At 37.0% G+C, this 20,497-nt stretch overlaps 1 protein-coding gene across 2 annotated transcripts in view; it reads left to right on the top strand.

Annotated features, from left to right (window-relative positions):
- The window catches only part of LOC102949407 (interleukin 1 receptor accessory protein), a 125,142-nt gene extending 109,745 nt beyond the window's left edge, over positions 1 to 15,397 (top strand). For both annotated transcript variants that reach the window (XM_007083548.3, XM_042956261.1), the window contains 4 exons: positions 405 to 553; positions 9,245 to 9,388; positions 10,992 to 11,135; positions 13,711 to 15,397. In XM_007083548.3, coding sequence (XP_007083610.1) covers positions 405 to 553; positions 9,245 to 9,388; positions 10,992 to 11,135; positions 13,711 to 14,078 — 805 coding nt within the window. In that variant the 3' untranslated portion in view covers positions 14,079 to 15,397. The remainder of the gene's footprint in view (positions 1 to 404; positions 554 to 9,244; positions 9,389 to 10,991; positions 11,136 to 13,710) is intronic.
- Positions 15,398 to 20,497: the final 5,100 nt, after the last annotated feature.

Genomic DNA, 20,497 nt, shown 5'->3' with positions numbered 1-20,497 from the left:
TGGTTGCAGCTCAGGTCATGATCTCATGGTTTGTGGGATCCAGCCCTGTGTTGGGCTCCATGCTTGAAATTCTTTCTCTCCCTCTCTCTCTCTCTCTGCCCCTCTCCCACTCACATGCATTCTCTCTCTCTCTCTCTCTCTCTCTCTCTCTCTCTCTCTCCCTCCCCCTTTCTCTTTCCCTCTCTCTTTCTCAAAATAAATAGATAAACTTAAAAAAAAAAGAATGGTATTGGAATCTAGAAGTTATTCTTTCTTTGTAACCATTGGATCACGGGCAACACAGCCTATGGGCATTCTGTCTGCCTTCATCTAGGGGCTCTGTGGTTGTCTACTTGTCTGATTCACACACAGCACATGGCCCTGCAGCCTTGCTCATGCTTTGATTTTCTTTCCCCTATTTCTAGTATAAGTTTGACTACAACAGAAGATGAAACGAGAACTCAGGTTTTGAGCATCAAAAAAGTTACTGCTGAGGATCTCAAGCGCAACTATGTCTGTCATGCTAGAAATGCCAAAGGGGAGGTTGACAAACCAGCCAAGGTGAAACAGAAAGGTAATGGATGCACTCAGCAGATGAGTCTGTGAACTCCAAACGTAACATTGTGGTGAATAAGGAAAAAAAGAAAAATTGAGAAGACAGTGCTCCAGCACCTAGCACATCTGGCATATAGTAAGGAATCAGAGATGAATTGAAAAATCTTGAAAGAAAATATCCATCTATGTGAAGATACTCAAAATATTAATTCTTATACTCTTAGTAACTTAGTGCCCAAGTGTGGCTTAAAAAATCCATATGATTATTAAAAGGAGGTATAATTTTATATCAATACAGTCATGAAAAATGAAAAATAAAATATTTAAAACTACCAAAGATATAATAAAACTGGTAGAGTTACATTTTGTGGTGAATTGTAAAGACCCTTTTAGAAACCATTGATGGCAGAGTTCAAGGGTCATAAAAATGACCATATCATATGACTTAATACTTTTGGAATTTTTCCTGCACAAATAACAGAAAGAGAATTATGTACCCATCGCTATTCTTAGAAGCATTATCTATAATAATGAAACATTATAAATAGCAACCATCTAATTATATTCAAGTAGTTAAGTAAGATATAAAATATTTCTTCTCAAAAATATAATTTTAAAATGATCATTTTAAATATTATGTAACAACATTCAAGCAGGTTTATAATATACCACTAGCCACAATTGCTAAAATGAAAATTAAACAATGACTTAAAATATGTAAAAGGATTTCTATGTTGCTATTACTAATTTCTTCTATAATAAATAAAAATGATAAAGCTCTTTTGTGTGAGCTGTTGCTACTGAAACAGAGTGTGTCTAAAATTATCTTTGGGTCTCTCACCTAACACAGAACCTCAGACAATTAATGCCTTCAAGAATGTTTTTCAGTGATCTAGAGAAAGATCATGATGATTCATCATCACATGTCATTCAGAATCATCGCGGATTCTAGTCTCCTATAATATGTATACCAAAAGTAAAAAAACAACAAAAAAGAAGTTAATACATAATTCTTACATTTTGCAATGGGATTTAAACCTTTTTTTAAAGCTGATGCAAAAACAAATTTCACCTTAACATTCCATTACAATCTAGAAAGTAAAAAGCAAAGTCCTGGAGTATATATGGCACTTAAGTCTTAGTGGATTGGTTCTGGATAGTTCATTGCTTCAGCACCTCAGAAGCCAGTGTAAAACAACAAGACTCAACCAGATAATATAAGGCAGTTTCCCAAAGTTCGTTCCTAAGAACACTACTGGGACTCTTTCTAGTACTGCAATTCAATATTTGTACTCTAAACTCAGAGGGCCTGTGTTGGAATCCTGGTTTCTGAGCATCCTAACTCTGTAACCTTGCAAAAAATCACTTAACCTCTCTGACCTTCCATTTCTTTATATTTAAACTAGGCAGATGATACCACTCTCTTATAAGGTCGTTTAAAGCACTCAGCACAATTACTTGCTTTTATACAAATATATTAAATGCTCAACAAATGTTAAGTCTACTTATTTCCACAAAATTTTCACAGGTGTTATTTGACAAAGGCTTTTATAATACATAAAGTATCTTTAAACTCTAGATTAAACAAAATCAATCAAGTTACTTTAGTCAAGGGCCCCTGAGAGTCTTTCATGTGTTAACATTTGGTATGAATATCTGCAGGGAGTTGGAATATAGGAGGCAAATATATTTTTCAAATATATTTGACTTCAGATTCCTGGAGAATGGAGCATTTTGTGGGACTCGTTTTCTGAAGCAAGCATTTTGGGAAATAATTATAGGGGATAACATAAATTAATTACTTATTGTCAGAGAGGATTAAACAGTCAATTAAAATCATGTTTAGTCTAGGAATGATGCAGAAGTCGGCCTGCCAGAGGTACATGAGTAGCTCCTGTCCACAGAAAGCCATGCTCTGAATGGTTATGTATGAATGGTATCAGGGATGTGAAAGGACAAGTATGTCCACTAGACTGGAAGATCTGTGCTGATATTACATCAGTATTACAGATAATCTAGTCTGGTCTGCGTACATCTCGTGGTACCAGAGGTGTGTGTTTGTTACTTGGCTTCTGTTCTGGACCAGGCAATGCTGCAATTCAGTGGTGATACCTGAGCTCATATTAATACATTATACATAAGGATCCTTCTGGATTCGTTGACAAAGCATTCTATGTCTTTCTTCAAAAAGATGACAGGAAGGGCTCCAAATAAGAATTTACTTGGGTAGGTCTTTGGACCTAATAGCTCTTTGGATGGCACAATTTCATCTAGTCGGTTACAGCAAAGTATTAAAGGAGACACAGCTAACGTAACCATGTTAAACATGCAGTTGTTTTATAGAGGAGACAGGTGGGAGCTAAGGCTAGATGTGTGTTGAACTTTATGAGAAACTGCCAAAACTATTTCCAAAGAGGTTGTACTATTTTATACTTCCACTAGCAATGAATATAAATTCCCATGTTCTACCTATATTCTTACCACCTTTTGAAGTTGTCAGAGTTTTCAATTTTAGCCATGCTAGTAAATGGGTACTGGTATCACACTATATTTTTTAATTTGCATTTCAGATACTAATGATGTTGAGCACTTATTTTTAAAGTCTTCCTTTTTAAAAAATGTTCTTACTTATTTTGAGAGAGAGAGAGAGCACTATACCTGTAAGCTGGGGAGGGACAGAGAGAGAGAGAGAGGGAGGGAGGGAGAGAATCCCAATCAAGCTCCACACCCTAAGTGATGAAGTCAGAAACTGTTGTCTTCCTCCTTTTTTCTTTTCGAAGAGTTTACCTATTTCTGAAAACGATATTTTTCTATAGATTTTAGTATTATCTTGTGAATTTCTATGTTAGAGCCTGCTGGGATTTGATTAGAATTGTATTAAATTTGTAAACCAATTTGGAGGGAATTGAAATCTTTACAGTATTGACATTTCCAATCCATGAACATTATGTGCCTTTCAATTTATTTAGTTATCATTGGTTTTTCTCAGCTTTTTTTTAATTTTTGGTTTTATGTGTACAGGTCTTACATACATGTTAAATTTACCCCTAAATGTTTTGTGTTGCTATTGTAATGGTATTTTGAAAATTTCACTTTTCAGTTGCTCATTGATAGGAAATAGAAATGAGTTCATTGATTTTTATGTATTGATCTTGGTATTCTGACTTCCAAATTCACTGATTAAATAGGGTTTCTGTTTATTTTGTTTTTTAGGTTCCTTAGCATTTTCTATACACTTGATCATGTTTACAAGATATAAACATACTTTTACTCCTTCCTTCCCAAACTTTATGCCTTTGACTTCTTTCTTCCTCTGTCACTCTCTTGCACCTCCAGTACCATGAACAGTAGAAGTTATCAGAGTGACCATACTTGGCATTTTTCTTAGAGGACATGCATTCAGTTTTTATGTGTTAAATATGATGTTATTTATAGGTGTTTTTTTTTGTAGCTGGCTTTTATCTGTGTGAGAGAGTAATCTTCTATATCTATATAATGAGTATCTATTGAAATTTAACAAATTCTTGGTGTGGTTTTATTTGAATGCATCTTAGGGTTCTTTGAACTCCTTGGTTCCGCAGCGCCTGTGTGGCTCAGTCATTTAAGTGTCCGACTTTGGCTCAGGTCATGATCTTGCAGTTCTTGAGTTTGAGCCCCATGTTGGGCTCTGTGCTGACAGCTCATAGCCTGTAGCCTGCTTGAGATTCTATGTCTGTCTTTCTCTCTCTCTGCCCCTCCCCGCTCACATTCTCCCTCTCTCTCTCTCTCCCTCTCCTCTCTCTCTCTCTGAAAGATAAACATTTAAAAATTTTTTCTAAACTTTTTGGTTCCGTAAGTTTATGTTTTTAATTTAATTTGAAAAATTTAGCCATTATTTCTTTAAATATGTTTTGCTCACTTTTTCATTCATTCATTCTTTCCTTTTCTTCTAATAGCTCTGTTAAATTTAGTATAGACCACTTGGGGTTGTCCCACAGATGACTGAGATTCTCATTTTTATTTTATCCTTTCCTGTGTTTCAATTTGGGTAGTTTCTAGTTTCCACTAATCATTTATTTTTTGATGTTTAATCTGAAGAATTTTAAATTTCAGAATTGTATTTTTCAGTGTTTGGATTTCCATTTCTCCATAAAAATACCCCTATTGATATTTTTTAGTTGTTCTTTTTTTTTTTTCTTCCAAGATCTTATTTAAGTTTAAGTGAGTTAATATACAGTGTAGTATTGGTTTCAGGAGAGGAATTTAGTGATTCATCACCTACATACAACACTCAGTGCTCACCCCAACAAGTGCCCTTCTTAATACCCATCACCCATTTAGCCCATCCCCCACCCACCTCCCCTCTAGTAACCTTCAGTTTGTTCTCTGTATTGAAGAATCTCTTATGGTTTGCCTCCTTGTTTGTTTTTCTATTTCTCCTTCCTTTCCCCTACATTCATCTGTTTTGTCATCTTTTTTTTAATTCAACAGGAATATTGATAATACTCATTTTAGGTGCTAATTTGCTAATTCCATCGTATTTGTCAATTTTGATTCTGTTTCTTTTTTTATTGGCTGATTTTTCTTGTGATTATGGGTCTTTTCTTGCTTTTTATTCTTTTGTTTTTTAATCATATGCTGGCCGTTATGTATGCCGCATCATTGAGTGTCTGAGTTTTTAAAGTGAGTGTTGTCTTTTTTCTCACAGGTAGTTAATTTACTTGTCTGACAGCTTTTTTTTTTTTTTTTTAAGAGTCCTCCTTATCTTTGCAGGACCTTACATATGAAAAAAATAGCCTTTTCTTTAAGGCCAGATTGGATTTATCTAGACTGGGGTCTCTGCTTAACACATGGGGAGCTACCCAAAGCTTCTTCACTCCAGTCTTAAGTGCCCCAGTCCTGCATGCGCACCTACAGTTGTTCAATTCCCAGTTTCCTAGCAGTTGTCCCCTTCCTGGTAGCTTTTCTTTCACTAGTAACTGTTCTTTGCCTGATCTTGTGAAGTGTCATCGACCAATGCAAAGCTTTATATTTTTCCAAAAACTTGAGGTCACCCCTTGCAGATTTATAGAGCTCTTTTTCTACACAGTTTTCTTCCCTCTTTGCCCAGGCTTGTAAATTCACCCTAAGTCAGTAGTTCTGAATTCTGATTTCTGTCTCCTTAGCTCACTGTGATGACTGTACTTCTTTTTGGTTTTCCCCTTTCTATGCCACAGTCTAAAAGTGCCTTCAGGCAAAAAACTAGGGTGATGGTGGGGCTCAACATTGTTGTGTCCTTTCTCCCACAGATCACACACAGATCATCTGCCACTTATCCACCTTAGAAAAAACTGTCATTGTAAATATTATGGAGAGGAGGCTATCCCAGTGTCAATTGCTTCTCTAAGGCCAAATGCACAAATTTTACCACACTATGGTAGTCAAACAAAGCAGGTCTGCAAGTTAATTCAGTTATACGTCTCTGGTTTACTATCATATAGACAAAGCATTCTAATAGTTTGTAATTCAGGGAAATTGTCATTACATGGTTCCCAAAATTGTCAAGAAGTCTCAGCAGTTTAGCAAAGAACACACAGGTTCTGTGGCAGGGAATACCTGGGAGTCCGAGAAGCTTGGGCTGGGAGACTCAGTGGATAGCAAGGCCCCAACTAATAAAGTTAAAAATAATAAGTTAGGTTTCCAAGGAGAAACAAAATTGTAGATCAAGAGCTTGAAACAGGGTAAAAGACTGGAGCTAAAGTCCTGGATTAGTTTAACTCAGGGCGGTAGCTGGAAATGTGAACTTTGGAACCTGTTATTACTGTAGAACTGCAAAAGGAGTGGAGGGAATTCTGATTCAGGGAGTTACAGCAGAGCAAGTGGCTAAATTTGGCGATATCCTAAATCAATTATAAGTGAGATCAAAGAGAGACGCGGTTTAGAAGTCCAGTTTGGTCAAATTGCATCACTCTTTCCTGATTGGAAACCCTTTTGTCTGGGATTGCATCACAGTAAAATCTTTATGCCAAAACATCAGAGGTCCAGCTGGGGCAGACAGAAAATGTGGGCTGAGGGTCACCCTTTCCCTGCAAGCCAGCAAAGCTTTATAGGAAAGCTTTTTAGAACATTTCCTGCATGTGGTTTAAGCTACTTAGAAATTCAGCCCTGTGGATTATTTATCTTAAGAGTTCAATTAGTTAAATAGCATTAGGAACTTCTTGATATCAATATGGCCCCACAAAATGCGATCTATAAATATGACACATGTAATTCAATGACCCAAAACCAAATTAAAAATCCCCACAAAAAATGAAAGAAAGAAAAGAAGCAGTAGTAAAATAAATGTGGCAGAGGGAAATTCATGAAGGTAATTGACCTCTTGATCATTAGGCAAGATATCTATTGTATACATAAATATATATTTCTTAATCCATTTCAGGTAAGTGCATTCACTGACCTCTTTTTTTTCACAATTACAAAATGTCCAGCCAGAGGAGCAAGAATAACTGAGCAAATAATGAAGATGACAATGGGAATTACCCCAGTGTGCTGTTAACATAACGTGTGCTCAGAAATACCAAGGACACAGCAATTTTCATGCCAGCTACCCAAATTGATCTTAAATGCTCAACAACTGCACCGACATAGCTTTTGACATTTGATGATGGAGTTTTCTTATTTTAAACATCATTATTCATGGAATGAGGACAAGAATAACTGGTAATAATTCTGCACTGCGGAGTTCCATACTATCTCTGAGATAGGATAAGCATCCCAAGTTTAGGATAATGAACTTAAAACTCTAAGATCTGCCCTTTAATTAGAGAACTTCAGGCTCAGCTCCAGGCTGCTTACCATTTCCCCAGTAGGATAGATACCTGTTTTAAAAGGGATTTTTCCACTAGTATATGATCAATAATTAAACTTCATGGCAGAGCTCTCCAAAGATCTCTGGACTTTGGAATCAGGGAGCCTAGATAACAGTCCCAGATTTGAACAAAATTCCTCTGTGCCTCACCTTGGCAAGCACTTAACACGATGTTCAGGCGATCAAAGAAGCCTTTTCTCACTACCTGGCCTGATACACCTCTCCTGCCCAGCCCAGCCTCTCGGTCACCTCTGTCACATTACCCTGGTTTATTTCCTTTATAGCACTGATCACTACCTAACATTAGTTGTCTTATTATTTATTTCCTTGCATTAGAATGTTAACTCTAAGAAGGCAGAAATCCTTTTGGTCTTATCCACCATCGTGTCTGCAACAGCATCTGGCAAATAATAGATGGTAATAAGTAATTGTCAAGTCAACTAATACACAATTTAAGCCACTTGTGCTTCAGATCCAACTATTCTATTCCCTCTTCAAACACTTAGGCTTCATTATCACAAGCTAATAAGGCAACCAAATGAAGTTGCTGATATTGGAGGACTAGATTTCTTTTAAATATCCCAGAAGTATATGGTGTTATATCAGGAAATGTTCATTGGGATCCTCTGTGTTCTAGGGATAGGATGGATGAAGAAGACATCGTCTTTACCTAGAAGACAACAAAAGTATAGTTTAGTGGGAAGCAAGAGAGAGTAGAGAAGCAAGCTTGTAGACAAATTAAAATATAACACAAATGCTCTAATACAATTACAAACATTGAGAAGAGTTGAAATTGCTGCCAGGCAGATGTCAGGTGCAAGACGAGTTTTATTCTAGGAAAGCCTATACGAAATAATGACATTGGAGCATGGGCTTGAAAACTAAAGAAAGAGAAAGGATTATTCTCGCCAGAAGTCCCAGCATGAGCAAAGACATAGAGCTAAATCTTCCTGATGTTTTTGAAGAAAAGGCCTTGGTAAATGAGACGAGTGGCTGGTGGTTTCATCATAAGAGACCTTGTTTACAGGGCTGAATTAATACGTATCTAGTTTCTAGGAAGTCAGGAATCATCTTATTCTATTTCTGATAATTCCAAAGAAACTGCTAAAATGCCTATCATATAAAAGTAAACGGATTAGGTGGGAATCTGTCCATGCCTGGATATTACAAGTTAATCTTCAGAATGTGTATCCTAGAACTATAAACCTGAGAGATACTTTCAAAGCCAAGCATACTTAGCATTTGCTAGATTCCTCTGTTTCTGCCCAGTGAAAATAAGATTTTTGAGGCTTTTTTCTGAATTTATAGGAAAGGTAATTAAATTTCTTCCAAATGGCACTGAAAAGAAAATGGAATTAAGACTAATGGAAACACATTAAGATTTTCACTCAATCCAACTGCTCCTCCAACAATTAAAATTCTATCAGTTTCATGGTCTGTCTAGGTAGTAATAAGGAGTCCATCCCCAAAATGGACAAATGGAAGATGGAATCACACTTTTCAAAAATATTTTTAAGGAGATTCACTTATCAGATTGTGCACTGAATGAGATGACCTTCTAAATCCTGCCCAATGCTAAAATGAATACAATATACCCTTTATATGCCATTAATGTGTATTAATTTATGTAACATCAAAGTCCCCTCAAGTCACCTAATGGTTAAGAACGCCTGTGTCAGGTGCTGGAAACAAAAAGAGAACTATGACACAGTCTGGCATTAAAACCTAGTGCTTAATCCCTATCACGTTATCTCTGCTTGTTCACACATACAAGTCAGGAGCATGGCTCAGCTGCTTAGCTTACCCAACTATTTGCAGGATGACAGGCCAGCGTGATTACCACGTAAAAATCAATTGTTTCTCTGTTGTTCACTCCATTGATAGCTCCAAGATACACAGTGGAATTAGCATGTGGTTTTGGAGCCACAGTGCTGCTGGTAGTGATCCTCATTGTTGTTTACCACGTTTACTGGCTGGAGATGGTCTTATTTTACCGGGCTCATTTTGGAACAGATGAAACCATTTTAGGTGAGTAATGAACGTTAGATGTAAATACCTTCAACTGTCCTTTTCAGAAAGCATGTTGACTTGATAAAAGCTAGAATAACTGGGAGATTTAATCTAACTATCTTTTGTTTCGGCCCTTACTATTGAAAATCTTTCTAATGTATATTATTTTGCTTCCTTGGCTCAATATGTGTTTAGTCTAGGTTAGCCTGTCCAAATAGAAATATAATGCAAGCCACATATGTAATTTAATATTTTCTAGCGGTCACAGTAGGAAAAGTAAAAAGAAAGTGAAAATTATTTTAATAATATACTTTATTTAACCCAATATACTCAAAATACTATTATTTTAGCATATAATTAATATTTAAAAGCTGATGGTGATATTTTAATCTTATTTTTTTGTGGTCAAAATGTCAAAATTTGGCATGCGTTGTGTTTTAAATTTTACAGCATATCCCAGTTCAGACCAGTTGCATTTCAAGCGTCCGGTAGCTACGTGTAGCTGTGTCTCCTATAACTGGACAGTGTAGGTCCACTCTTTGTACTTAAAGGTGGTCCATGCACCAGCAACATCAGCATCACATGGGAGCCTGATAAAAGGAGGCTATTAAGCTAACCCCTATTCTGAGTCAGGATCTACATTTTAACAATATTCCCAAATGATTCAGGTGCACATTAAAATCTTAGAAGCACTGCACTAGTGCACATTTGCCTGGTGACAGGCATGGAACAATGAAACATAGTGATTCTTAGACTCATCCCATGAAGATTTTCATTCGGTAGGTTTGTGGAAGAGAGACAGAACCTGTATTTTTACTGAGAGGTGATGTTTATAATCAGGCAACTTTGGGAAAGATGGGTTTATTGAATCTAAGTATATATATATATATATATATACACACATATATGTACATATATGTATATATATATTTCAATATTTATTTATTTTTGAGGTGGGGAGGAGAGGGCAATGAGAGAGAGAGAGAGAGAGAGAGAGAGAGAGAGAGAGAGAGAGAGGTTGAGAGAGAATTCCAAGCGGGCTCTGTGCTGACAGAGGGGCTTGAACTCACGAACTATGAGATCATGACCTGAGCCGAGATCAAGAGTCGGATGTTTAACCAACTGAGCCACCCAGGTGCCCCAAATCAAAGTATATTTTTAATTGTGGTTATTTTCATGTATAAATAATTTAGACATTTTCTGAAAGTTTTGCTCAATTTATAATTCTAATATATCAGTGAGTGACAAACTAGGACAGGAACTGTAAATTTTCTGTATGGTATTCATTGCCAGTATCTATGATTGACTATTTGCCTCCTGATTGTGTTAATTCATTGTCAAATGAGCCAAATCTCATTTATTCTCCACTATAAAAACTAAACTTAGTGATATGAGAGTAGTATACACATCAGACAAAATTTGTAATTACACCTTAAAATAGTCATTTTGCCTGGAGACCTGTCACAGGTGGGAAATCACATGAAATCTGTCAGATAATTCATACAGTAAAAAAAAAAAAAAGGAAAAATGTCTAGTATGCAAAAGTTTGATTCAAGAAAAAAAATGCAATACTACTGAGAAACTCTTCTAATTTATATTCGATCTCTCTTCCTTTTGCCAGATGGGAAAGAATATGATATTTATGTATCTTACGCAAGGAATGCTGAGGAAGAAGAGTTTGTGTTACTGACCCTCCGTGGAGTTTTGGAGAATGAATTTGGATACAAGCTGTGCATCTTTGACCGTGACAGTCTGCCTGGGGGAAGTAGGTATCTCACATGAGTACAAGTGATGCCACCCTCTGAATGGCAAAGGGAACCCTTAGTTTGGGGTCAGGTGTGAGAGTCATGGCAGAGCTCTATGTTGGCATCTTTGGATATTTAACATCCAATTGTTTGATGTAATAGAGACTTCTTTAGGAATAAAATTACATTGTGAGTTGTAGATTATTCAAGTGCCATTTATGGTTGTAAAATAGTTCCTCTGGTAAGTTTTACGAACTCAGTGTCAGAAAAGTGTGGAGGCACAGTGGATTAGAACTCTATTAAATACCTCAGTTTTAAATGCTCTGCTTACACACGTTTAGATATGTAGAAGGTTTAAGCAAATCTGCATTAGTTTCCCTAAAATGTTTTTTTTTGTTTTTTGTTTTTTGTTTTTTGTTTTTTGTTTTTACAAACACTGAGTTTAAACAACATTTTTACAAAGGCTGAGGTGTACTTGATTTTACTAACAATGAGTTTGTGAAAAGAGTGCACGGAATCTCTCTTTATAGTACTCACTCATAATAATCAGAGTATTTTCTCTGTGGTATTTGCTAATTTCCTTTTCTTCACTTTTGCTTTCTAGCAAGCCAATGCTATTCATATTCCCCTTTTTCTTAGGTCTGTTTCTTCCTTTCTATCAGCTTATACATTTGAGATGTAATTTAAAATTTTACAAAGGCCAGTATATTCTAGTAGTTAAAAAAAAAAAAAGAAACTTGAATTGCTGAATGCTTTCAAGGAAAAGTACATCCCTAATTTTCAGATCCACCCAGTAACATACAAAGTGACAGTCCATTTGAGTCTGTTTTAATAAATACATAATAGCATTCCTAAACCCTCCGTTAAACTTTGTACTGTTGCAATGCATGTAATGTGTCTGATCTTCAGTACAACAAACTGATTTTCCTCCCCTAAAATCCTGTTTATGTTAGCCATTTGAGATGTTTTTGAAACTATTATATGGATAATGGAGATATAAAGTAGACTTAAATGTTTACGCTCATCTTGCATTAGCCGGACCACTTACTTTATCTCCTGCCATCACCTAGAAGTCCATCATGCTTGTGTTCTGCAGCTGATGTGTCTCTCAGGATCATTTTGCCAGGAAATGATGACTCGACTGAATAACTAAAGGACAAATTCCACTCATTTTAAGACTTAAAGTCCTAAATCACTTATTCATCCATTTATTCATTCATTCTGCCATTCAACAAATACTGATCACTTGGTGAAAAGTTATATAAAGGTATACAGTATAACAATGGCCCGCCAGTAGGGGTTGACAATCCTTTGAAGGATTCAAATTCCACAGTTATTCTTGCATCTTGCTTTGATGGTGGGTCCTTGTGAGCCACATCCTCTCTGCCACTCTTCCTTCCTCTTTGCCTCTGGGTCTCTTTCCATGCGTATACATGGCCTGCCTCCAGCAATACTGCCTCAAGTACATAATTACTTATTCCTCAATTCTCCTCCAGACTGCACATGGAATTTTAATTGCAGGTATTTCCCCTTGGCCTCTGTACCTGTTGAAGGTGAAGGGGCAAAATGACTACTTAGGGGAGTATCGTAAGCCATGAAATAGCTTCCCACAACACTCGTGTATTCCCTGGACTTGGCTCCTATTTAAACTCCAGGTAAAGGATTATACAATCCTAGATAAACAGCCTTGAGGAGATGGATTATTCCCAAGAATTTAGTGACAGGAACTAATCAGAGCCCTTGATAACAGAATAGAATTACACTGAATTTCCATTTTCCCTGTTTCCTCTTCTTTTCTGACCTGAAGAAAGTATTTGCCTGCTAGTGAAGGCAGACACATTAGCTAGCAGCTGCTGAAACACACGGTTTCATAGTAATGATAGGAGTTTAAGGAGAAAGATCCAGGGACTAATTTAGACTCCAGAGCAGTGAGCAGAATAGAAGGCTGAGCTGAGAATGTGATGCCAGCCAAAATGCCATTCAGTTAGCTAGACTTTTTAAAGTTCCTATTCTAAGGACATAGACCAGTCTGAGTCAGGCAGGAGTCTGGCAACAGAGAGGGACTTTCAGAAAATGAACGTTCCTCTTCTTGCTTTCCTGTGTTGGTGAGAAATGAATTTCCATGACTTTGTCTATGATGATTATCTTTTCAAACACCCACTGGCTTTAGAGAGAAGCCACATGGGGTATCGTTGGGGAGAAAGGGCTCAGGAGCTGATTTGACAGGGCTCAGGAGCTGATTTGACTGGGCTGCAGCATGCCACATGGTTTGAAGAAATCGATTTCTGTACAATTCATCTATTTCTCATAAAGCTTTTGAAGACCAAGGTCACAGAAGTATACTTGGCTTCATGCCTGTTAAGAATTCTTTTTTGGGGCGGAATATGTGCATATCGTTTTCAGTACCTTGGAGGAGTGTGGCATTTATTGGACAGAGTGAGTGGATCTAAGGATTAAGTTGTCGCAAATGTTCTTGGTAAAAGTTTCACCTCAACTCCCAGGCTGTTACCCCAAGATCCCTACACTTGCTCCCCAAGCCCCAGGCTTTGGGGAATTCTTGGCCAACACTAATCCCCATGGTGTTTTCTTTCTCAGTTGTCACAGATGAGACCTTGAGCTTCATTCAGAAAAGCAGACGCCTCCTGGTTGTCCTAAGCCCCAACTACGTGCTCCAGGGAACCCAAGCCCTCCTGGAGCTCAAGGCTGGCCTAGAAAACATGGCCTCTCGGGGCAACATCAACGTCATTTTAGTACAGTACAAAGCGGTGAAGGAGACGAAGGTGAAAGAGCTGAAGAGGGCTAAGACGGTGCTCACGGTCATTAAATGGAAAGGGGAGAAATCCAAGTATCCACAGGGCAGGTTCTGGAAGCAGCTGCAGGTGGCCATGCCAGTGAAGAAAAGCTCCAGGTGGTCTAGAAGTGGCGAGCAGGGTCTCTCCTATGCATCCTTGAAAAATGTATGAAAGGGACAATAACGAAATGGGTAAAAAGAACCAAGGGCACTCCAGGAAGGAAGAGTCCCCTTTCTTTGTTCCCAACGTATTGTTTCACAGACAGAAAACAATTCTGTCCAAGCCTGCCCGGAGGGATAAATTCAGGGTGACTATGACTGGTCGTGGTGCTTCCTCAGGCAATACTAAGGTTTAGAATGGCAGTGCCTCCAGTCCGTCCCCAGTGTCTGATGGCACTATGTTCTTTGCAGGCAAAGACTTAGTTGATGCGAATTTCCCCTCTCTGCCTCCTCCGTCCCTGTTCCACGTCTCCATTCCCTTTCTCACTCATGTTTTATCACCTTAACGTTGTGGAGCAGCCTTTGGCTGTGGATTTCAAGACCCCTTAAAGATAACTCAGCTGTTAACAAGGTCATTGCGAGTTTCCAAGTACTTTTCATTTTCACTCATCAGTTAAAAAGAGAATGAAGGCCCACATTTGTTTTAGCTGAGGACAAGGAGCTCTTCGGCTCATTGTGTTGTGCAGCGTGCCCTCAAGGCCAGACGGGCACCCCTTTAGGACTATACAGAGCAGCAGCGTAACTGAAAGTGTTCCTTATGATGGTTTTAAAGGGCTCACCTGTGGTTTCTACTACATTCCTTGTGTCCTCCTTCTCAGGTCATTGATGTCCTATTTGTCAACTTGAAAAATATACCATACGTTTTTTTTTGTTTGTTTGTTTTTTGTTTTTTATTTCAGTAAACTCCTGGATATCTGTAGGTCGACCCATATTTGTCACTCCATCTCCCCTGCCTATGGTACCTCCTATCAACCATTTAGAGTTTGCAGGTGGCCCCACCCTTGGCTTAGTCTGACAGGAAGCTTCTCCTAATGGTGCTAATAGAGAGTGAAATAACAGCAAAATGCTTTTAGGGCATTTGCTGGCTTGTGAGAAAAGCACAGAACAGGGTGTTCAGCAATTTGTCTTTTAATCTCAGCCTTGCTAATGTGAATATTAGGAAAGTGATTTCTCCTCACTCGCTTCTGTCTCCCATTGTAAAATGTGGAAGTTAGACTCAGTGACCTTGAGAGTTGCTTTTAACATTAATATTCTAAGAGAATTAACTGGACCACCCAGTATTTTCGATATTTTATTCACTAGTACAGTTAATACATTCATGCTAAACAAGTCAGTGTCTTCCATGAAACTTGTTTTTTTGTTTTAAATAAAATTGTACTGTTACTAGGACTTGGAAAAGTGAAAACTAAGTCCAGAGTTTACAGAGTGGTGAATATACACACACACATACACACACACACACACACGCACAAACACATGAGTTATAAATGTATGTATATCTACATTGTATATATATATACACATGGATTATATATGTGTATATATGTATGTATATATGTGTGTGTATACGTATGTATATATATGTGTATATATATATATGCACACACATGTGTACACAAGCATGTGACTTTAAATAGCTATTGACACAATATTACAAACCACTGGAACTCTTGTCCAGTTTTTAAATTATGTTTTTACTGTAGTGCTTTTGTATCATGGTTTTCTGTACATCATTTGTAAATTCATAGCTCACAGAGTAGTAGTTGTTGTTAGTTCTTGCCTTCCCTAAATTAGTATAAATAACTTACTGCTGCTACATTTGGTATGGGTGCAGTGGAATCTGTTAGGCACAGAGCTTCTATGGTCACTGCTAGGCAGTGACCAGACTTCTGGAATTAACTGATCATCTACTTTGTCATAAGTACATACACACACTTAGAGACTAGGCTGTGGTAATCTCAGCATTCAGCTATTGGGGAGATAAATCTCTACTTGGCCTGTTGGGTAATAGAGAAAAGGAAAATAAAATACCTATAGAAAAGCATGAGTATCCTATGAAACACCATAATCCATAATTTAAGGGAACCCTTATCCCAGTGTTATGTTGATAACCAATTCTAAAACTATATCCTATGTTTAAGTGCCCTTCTGCAGCACTAAAGTACATAATAAATCATTTCTCTATAGTAAAGGTATTATTTTTAATTGAAGAAAAGAAAAACTTCATGAATTCTTGACTATAAAACTATGGTATAGAGTCATCCTTGGATCTTTTTTGTCTATTAATGCTTTTCTTTATTACAAACCACAATTACTCCTCCTGTTAACCTTCACCCACAAGACCAGGAGAGAGCTGACACTAGACAAGCTTTGAGTGTCAATTGCATGAGTTTTAGGTAATGGGGGACAGTCCCCTCACAGGTGGCCATTCTCTTGCCAACGCTGCATTCTTTCTGCACTTTCGGATTCAGTATTTATCCCAAGTGCTTTTGGGTACCCCTAGAAACTTCTTGATATTCTTTTTCATATTTATATACTGGTCTTTGATATGAAACTTTATCAAATGCAAAAATCGAAAGCATCTCAAATCTAAATGATATGTCTCATTCTCAGAAAATTGTGTTTTATAGTTTTTGTTTTGTTTATGTCCCTGAAGATACCCCATACAAAATTTTTGGGGTAGATGAGGAAATACAATTTTTGCTTCACTGTTTCAAAAAACCTTAATGGTTTTAGATATATGATACAAAGATCTTCTGCACCCAAGTTAACAAAGAACCATGACATATAAAATGTCTAATTACACAATCATATAAAATTTATTTAATTATCTTCTGTATTGTAACTTAGATGATTCCCTAGGATTCTAATAAAAAAACCACTCCATTGTATTGGGAAACAAAAGCATCATTCCACTTGCTAATTATCCACTTCTTTCCATAGGTTTTAATATTTTAAGATTATCTTATCTTTTTTATTTTATTCATAAACTTTTGTATTTTCCATTTTCCATTTGATTTGTAAATTTGTTTCTTTTAAAAATAAACCATTTATTTTCAGCTTTGAATTTTATTTTGTGCATGTGTTTTGTCTTTATTTTCATGTTTGGTCATAAGAAATGAGAATAAGAAGAATTCATGATACACATAAAAAGAAATTTTAGAAGTTACATTAGTTAAATTTCTCTGAGAGAAATCTGAGAAAAAATGAGAACTTTATATCAACATTGTTTTTACATGTAAATAAAACTTAAGTAAAATGAATTCTTCTAGTACACCAGGTTTGTGTGTGTGTGTGTGTGTGTGTGTGTGTGTGTGAGTGTGTGTGTGTGTGTGTGTGTGTGTGTGTGTGTGGAGACGGAGGAAGAATAGCAGAGCGGTAGAGAGAGAGAGAGAGAGAGAGAGAGAGCGAGCAATAGGCTAGATTATTTCAATAGTTTTTTTTTTATTCACTGTTTATTTTAAAGTAAATAGAAGTTTTAAAATTTATTATTCATTTATAAATCCACATATTAAGGTGATTCTATGAAGTTACCATGAAGAATTGATTCAAATTAGGGGCGCCTGGGTGGCTCAGTCGGTTAAGCGTCCAACTTCGGCTCAGGTCATGATCTTGCGGTTTGTGACCTCAAGCCCCGCATCGGGGTCTGTGCTGACAGTCAGCTTGGAGCCTGCTTTGGATTCTGTCTCTCCTTCTATCTCTGCCCCTCCCCCACTTGTGCACTCTCTCACTCTCTCTCTCTCTCTCTCTCTCTCTCTGTTTAGCAAAAATAAATAAATGTAAAAAAATTTTTTTAAAAAAGAATTGATTCAAAATCAATTAACATTAGTCCATACATTAGTTTAATATCACATTCACTAGACAGTGAATAATAATTTAACCAAAGTGATTAATTCAAATGTCTACCACATGTAGATATTTACACATAGGTATTTTTAACCCTGTAAGTTTGCTCTTATTATATGCATTTATAGATGGATGAACTCAGATTTAAATATATTAAGATAAAAACAGATAAATGGAGAAACAAGTATTTTTGGATTCAGATTCATCTTCCCAATTAGGTGGCTCACCTCACCCCACTTTTTTTATTGCAATTTTTTTCAATGTTTATTTATTTTTGAGAGAGAGAGAGAGAGAGCATAAGCAGGGGAGGGGCAAAGAGAGAGAGGGAGACAGAATCTGAAACAGGCTCCAGGCTCTGAGCTGTCAACACAGAGCCGACGCAGGGCTCAAACTCATGGACCGCAAGATCATGACATAAGCCGAAGTCAGACTCTTAACTGACTGAGTCACCCAGGCGCCACCACTCCATTTTTTTTTTACTACACTTCATATTTTAAGAAAGAGGGAGAGAAGTTTGCTGTCCTTGCATACACCAATAATCTAGCCAAAGAACAAAATTATAGTCCTTGTTTTCTTCTAGGTGAATTGCAGGGAGATTGTGACTTTTAAAGGCTGGATATTCTACAGTATTGATGAATTCTAGATCAGAAAATGTGACCTCAAAATTAATTTAGCACTACACAAGAAATGTGGTCTCATCAGCCTATAGCCATACCCCACTGTTTGAGCCAAACAGAATAAACAATTTATGACTCCCTCTCCATGTAATATTCAGCATTAAAAAATAGTAACAATTCACATCCTCAACTGCAGTTTTTACAATATGGAAGACATTAAAATAAGTCATAAAGGAGGCAACTTTCTTCAAAGTACTGCCTCAAGGCCCCTAGGAATAGCCTAACCCCCATCTGATAAGCATCTTACATCCATTCTTCAATGTCTAGAATTCCACCAGACATTCCACCGTATTTGTTTCTTTAGCATTGCCCTGTCTCAAATGCAAATACAAAAAAAGGATAAAAAGCTAGAATCTTTCCTTACAGGATCTAGGACAGCATTTTATTTTCAACAGTGGTATCCCCATTGGACAGAACATTTTCCTAATATGACTATTTTGAAGTGAAACACACAATGTACATATGCGCACACACACAAATTGAGTGCACAAAGTTCTTTTTGGTTGATTATCTATCCACGTTGTCTTAAGGTTATATCGTATTTCTCATGAGATGAGAGAAGCAGATTTTCTACTTTTACATTCTCAGGTTTATGAAAGGCAGCTACACAGATTCTGAGCAGGGCTGGGATAAAGGAGTTTCCAAAAGACACACACACACATGCATGCACACACACACACACACACAGGCTTTGAAGATAAGTGAAAATTTAGACTTATCTTTTAAGATCAAAATAAAAATTCTCTAAAACTACTTTGCACTCTTGATAAAACTAGTTAAAAGGTCTTGAAAACTGAACACATGTCTCTTTCAATTACCCTTCAGGTTCATGTTAAATTTACTCATTGGAAAGAACTAAGCTAGTAAGGAGCACAGCTCCTTCATTCCATGTCAAACTGTAATGATCAAATTTACTGCAAACTTTCAGCTAGTCATCACAGGCTAGAAAGTCTCTCCATCCCTCTTTCATCTCTGGCCCCAAAAGGGGAGGTCCCCAAGCTCATGGTCTGTCTATATAGCACTTGTTTTCAGAATCATCAATGGCTGTGATTTACACATTTGGAAATCCTTTCCTTCAGGAAATCACATTGTTTAAGCCCTTAAATCTCATAATGAGCTAAGCACTACATTTATTTTGGGAATTTTCCATTGGAATCTGTCCAAACCCACCACAGTAACTATTAGAAGTTAATCCATTATCAGAAGTCTTTGATTGATTCCCACCCATTGTATATGTTGTTGCTCCTTTAATTGATTTTTAGTCCAATTCTTCATACATATACATGCAAAAAGGAAGGGAATTTTGTTTGATAACCAGGTCAATACTATGAACTGTCTGATGCTGTGTCCAAAAATTTTAAGAACCAAGAGATATAACTGTGTGGATTTTAGGAGATGGCAATTCCCTATTGCTCTTTGCTGATAAGACTAAGTCTGACACCTTATGTTCAGTCCTATTCCAGGTACTATTCTCAGGAAACACGTATATGAACTGAATATTATTCAGAGGAACAGGATAAAAGTGGTGAAAGAGACTTGAAAGCATGTCTTATGGGGGATAATACAAAACTTCCGAAGCTGATCTAAATCTAAAGATGAGAAAAAATACGAGATTTTTATTTTTTTATTTTTATTTTTTTAATATTTATTTATTTTTGAGAGGGGGGGGGAGTTGGAGAGGGGCAGAGAGAGACGGAGACACAAAATCTGAAGCAGGCTACAGGCTCTGAGCTGTTGGCACAGAGCCTGATGCGGGGCTTGAACTGACGAGCTATGAGATCATGACCTGAGCGAAGTTGGACGTTTAACTGACTGAGCTACCCGGGCACCCCAAGCAGTGAGATTTTTAGAGATTTGAAGGTATTAGATCTAAGACTACCAGATAAAAGTGGCACGGAAGAATATTTTTTAAAAAAATAATTTACAAATAGCTGAAATTAGCTGCTTTTAAAGGTGGTAAATTTTCTCATCCCTGAAGGTAGCAGGAACTTAGCAATCATTGATATGAGTAATATAGAAGATTCATTTGCTGGGCAGATTATTTAACGCTGAGAACCTATGTTCCTGA

Source organism: Panthera tigris, chromosome C2 (genome assembly GCF_018350195.1).
Source record: "Panthera tigris isolate Pti1 chromosome C2, P.tigris_Pti1_mat1.1, whole genome shotgun sequence".
NCBI lineage: Eukaryota > Metazoa > Chordata > Mammalia > Carnivora > Felidae > Panthera > Panthera tigris.
This window is presented reverse-complemented; position numbering and strand designations above follow the sequence as displayed.